This window comes from Lepidothrix coronata, unplaced genomic scaffold, assembly GCF_001604755.1.
Source record: "Lepidothrix coronata isolate B3197 unplaced genomic scaffold, Lepidothrix_coronata-1.0 Scaffold479, whole genome shotgun sequence".
Classification (NCBI taxonomy): Eukaryota; Metazoa; Chordata; class Aves; order Passeriformes; family Pipridae; genus Lepidothrix; species Lepidothrix coronata.
Window position 1 is genome coordinate 7,156 of NW_016690659.1, and position 4,295 is coordinate 11,450.

At 43.0% G+C, this 4,295-nt stretch overlaps 1 protein-coding gene across 1 annotated transcript in view; it reads left to right on the plus strand.

The window, feature by feature from the left end:
• The first annotated feature begins 1,852 nt into the window (after window positions 1-1,852).
• LOC108510102 (coiled-coil domain-containing protein 180-like) overlaps window positions 1,853-4,295 on the plus strand; it is a 22,022-nt gene continuing 19,579 nt past the window's right edge. Inside the window, 4 exon segments of the mRNA XM_017839792.1 lie at window positions 1,853-1,970; window positions 2,659-2,747; window positions 3,219-3,338; window positions 3,973-4,146. Of these exon segments, the coding sequence (XP_017695281.1) occupies window positions 1,853-1,970; window positions 2,659-2,747; window positions 3,219-3,338; window positions 3,973-4,146 (501 nt within the window).

Below are 4,295 nucleotides of genomic sequence, written 5' to 3' on the forward strand. Positions count from 1 at the left end.
GCATGCCTCCTATGACATCACATCCTCTTCTATGACATCACAGCTCCCCTGTGAAATTGCATGTCTCCTATGACATCACATCCTCCTCTGTGACATCACATCCTCTCTGTGACATCGCATATCTCCTATGACATCAGATCCTCCTCTGTGACATCACAGCTTCCCTCTAACATCGCATGCCTCCTATGACATCACATCCTCCTCTATGACATCACAGCTCCCCTGTGAAATCGCATGTCTCCTATGACATCACATCCTCCTCTGTGACATCACATCCTCTCTGTGACATCGCATATCTCCTATGACATCACATTCTCCTCTGTGACATCACACCCTCTTCTGTGACATCACATCCTCCAGTGTGACATATCATCTGCCCTGTGACAACACATCGTCCAGTGCGACATATCAGGTGCCCTGTGACATCATATCCTCCAGTGTGACATATCAGCTGCCCTGTGACATCACATCCTCCTCTGTGACATAACATACTCGTCTGTGAAATCACATCCATTGGTGGACATCACATCCTTCTCTGTGACATCACATCTTTCCTGTGACATCACATCCTCCTCTGTGATATCTCTTGCCTCCTATGACACCACATCCTCTTCTGTAACATCACATCCTCCTCTCTGACATCACATGCTCCTCTGTGACATAAGAACTCCCTGTGACAACACATCCTCCCCTGTGACATCACATCCTCCTCTGTGACATCACATCCTCCTCTGTGACATCACATCGTCATCTGTGACGTCACATCCTCCTCTGTGACATCGCATGTCACCTATGACATCACATCCTCCTCTGTGACATCACATCCTCCTCTGAGACATCAAGTCCTCTTCTGAGACATTCCATGCCTCCTATGACATCCCATCCTCCTCTGTGATATCACATCCCCCCGTGACATCACATATTTCCTGTTTCATCACATCCTCCTCTGTGACATCACAGCTCCCCCGTGACATCCCATCCACCTCTGTGACATCGCATGCCTCCTATGACATCACATCCTCTTCTGTGACATCAGATCCACCCTGTGAAATCGCATATCTCCTATGACATCACATCCTCTTTGGTAACATTACATCCTCCTCTGTGACATCACATCGTCATCTGTGACATCACAGCTCCATGTTACATAACATCCTCCTCCATGACATCACATTCTCCTCCGTGACCCCGCATATCTCTTATGACATCACATCCTCCCCTGTGACATCACAGCTCCCCTGTGACACCACATCCTCTTCTGAGACTTCGCACGTCTCCTATGACATCACATCCTCCTCTTTGACACCACATCGTCTTCTGAGACATTCCATGCCTCCTATGACATCACATCCACCTCTGTGACATCACAGCACAGCTGTGACATCGCATGTCTCCTATGACAACACATCCTCCTCTGTGACATCACAACTCTCCTATGACATCACATCCTCCTCTGTGACATCACANTGCCTGTTCATCACCTGATAGCAACAGTCTGTGCATGCCCTGCTGTAGGGCAAGGGGCCAGCGACTCCTGCCCACATCATCTTCCTCCCATCATCATCTTTCTCACCCCTATGTATGACCTCTACCATTGTGTTTCAAGGGTAGATGTATCTATCTTGCAATATGTAGCAAAACTAAGGAAGAACTCAGCTCTGATCATAGGGAATATCAAGCTGACTTGCTAAAAAGCACAATGGACCTTACAATTAGCTTGTGCCACGAAGTTGTTCAAGGCCTTGAACAACAGCAGTCTCCTTGGTTTATTTTCATTGCTGAGATGGCAGTAAATAAAATAAAGTGCATGGGAACTCTGATAATTTTATCTTTTAACAACTGACTGGTTTATATGTTAAGATACTTGACTCTTGTTTCCTATTTTGATAGCACCTTGTTGCCTCCAACAGACATGAAGTCTGAGATAAATGAATGGTACAGAACTGTGGAGAATTTAAACCAAAGTTTAGGTAAGTTGGGAAATCATAAAAACAATCTGGAATTCAGGCAATTCTTTCTTTTATTTCCAGGCAGCAACGAAGCAGGCAGTTGCTTTGAAAGTGCGTGTTTGCTCTTTTCTTTGTTCCATGTGTTTTCACATACCTTCTCAGTTGGTTTCAGCTGGCAGTAGGACCCAAAGAAGTTTTCTGAGGGCATCACCTCCCTTTGGCCAGCACAGGCACTTGTGCATGGTGAGATCTAGCAGGAACTGTCTTGGTTAGAATTAATCTGGGGGAGACAGAAGGTTAATTTTGACATGGAGCAGTTCTTAGTCGTACAAAAATACTCCTTTTTACCTTTTGGAGAAGGAGAGGAAAAGTGTTGGAGATGTTGTCCTTCTCTGAGTCCTATACAGTGCCTTCCCTCTGTGTGTCTACCTTCTTTTACTCCAGAGCACATCCTGTTCTGATATTTGTAGCCTGTATAGTAGCAAAGAAGTTGGTAGCAATTGTAAGTAACTTGCTACTTTTAAGCATAATGATAAACAGATTTGTATTAAAAAATCTTCTGTAATTGATTGGTTGTGTCGCACAAGTGCAGGCCCACTGGGATCTGTTCCTGTGCTGAGATTCAGCACAGGGCTTCTGTCACATTTCCATTTCACACTGCACTGGGAAATACAGGAATGCTGACTGTGGTCTGCTCCATGTTCTCCAGACACCCACAATGCAGAGTGCGTGAAGAAAATGCGCAGCAAGTATGAGCTGGTCCTGGGCAAATGTCAGGAAAAAGTGCAGGTCTGCAAGGTGAGCGTCACAGCTTTGGGACTTCTTGGAAGGATTGTTGATGGTACAGTGTCACTACAGTAAAAAATGTTTGAGGATCCACCAGACATTGAGACAACAAGTGAAATTACTTTTTAACCTCTGTCTTATTCCATTAGAGAAGTTGCTGTGGTATTTGTACTTGAAATGTGTAAAAGCCGTAACAAATGGCAGTAATGAAGGAAGTATTGTCCTACATTTATGTGGAGGATGCAAGGACACTCAGCCTTTGTGCTGAGTGTCTTCTTTTGGGAAAGAAATTCCACCTCTCTGACTCCATTTCTTTCCTTACCTCCAATAGTATTGTACTGTTTCCAGAATGTGAGATATGGGGGGTTGAATCTTTCTCTGTCCCTCACAAGAAAAAACACCAGCAGTTGTTAACCCATACTCGCTAAAAGCCACACAGTTTTTGTTATATGCATGTCAATAACTTGGCATTTTTTTGTTTAGATGAGCCTGCTGGATATGAATGTTTACACGGTAAAAGATGTTGAAATTGTGCACTCTGACATGCTTCACATGACTGAGAAACTAGAACGTAGGCTCGAAGAAGAACTGGAGCATATGGATGTACGTTTATCACATGTATTTTTACTACTCCCTGGTATTAGTCTGTTCTTTCTGCCCTCCCACCTGCAGTGCCATCTGCATCTGAGGCTCTTGATGTCACACTAGAATGAGATCCACGGTGTGAGTGAACACCACAAAGAAAAGAAGCTTGGTGTGATTCAAGGAGAAGAGTTCGTAATGATGTGGTTTACATTTGTAACATAAATATATTTATATCATAATTTATATTTGTAATATAAATATATATGTCAGGGATGAATTTTGTGTAGCCCAACCTGCCTAGAGGCAGAGGAATAGGTTTAAATGATCTCCCAAATTTCTTTCAGTCTCATCTTTTATTATTCTGTACAAGAAAATGACTGGGCAGTCATTCCTAAAATGATAGATGGCAGAACTTGGTGATTCTGTGCTTTACAGTATCAGAAGAATAAGCAGAAGTTTTGATACTCTCAGCTTGTAGAATAAAAATCCACGTTTTTATCCAGTTTACTTGGATGGCTTTTTCCTCTCACTGTGTTGAATACTGACAGTGTACTTCCAGGCAGCCTTTTGTCATGTTACATATCCTCTTATTCCTTCATTTCACCTTCCAGCAGTTTAAAAATAACTTAGTCACTTAAATATTTTTCTTTAGCCATCTCCTTAAAGTCTCTCTAAAGAGCATGAGCAGCACTGTTAAGGCTTGTACAGCTATTTTCAGGAGGCCATGGCCCTCTGGGATGTCCATAAACTCCGACTGTCCCAGCAGGAAAGTGAACTTCAGAAGAAAGTAGATGAATGCAGATGGGAACAGGATAGCATTATACAGGTATAGACATAAATCAAGGATGTGGTATGATGTAAAGAAAGGACTTCTTAATGCAAAGAGCCCTCTGGAGTTCAAAATAAAATGAAAAACTTAATCTTTGACTTTTATGCTGGAATTTCTACGTGTCGGTTCCATTCTGTCAGGTACAT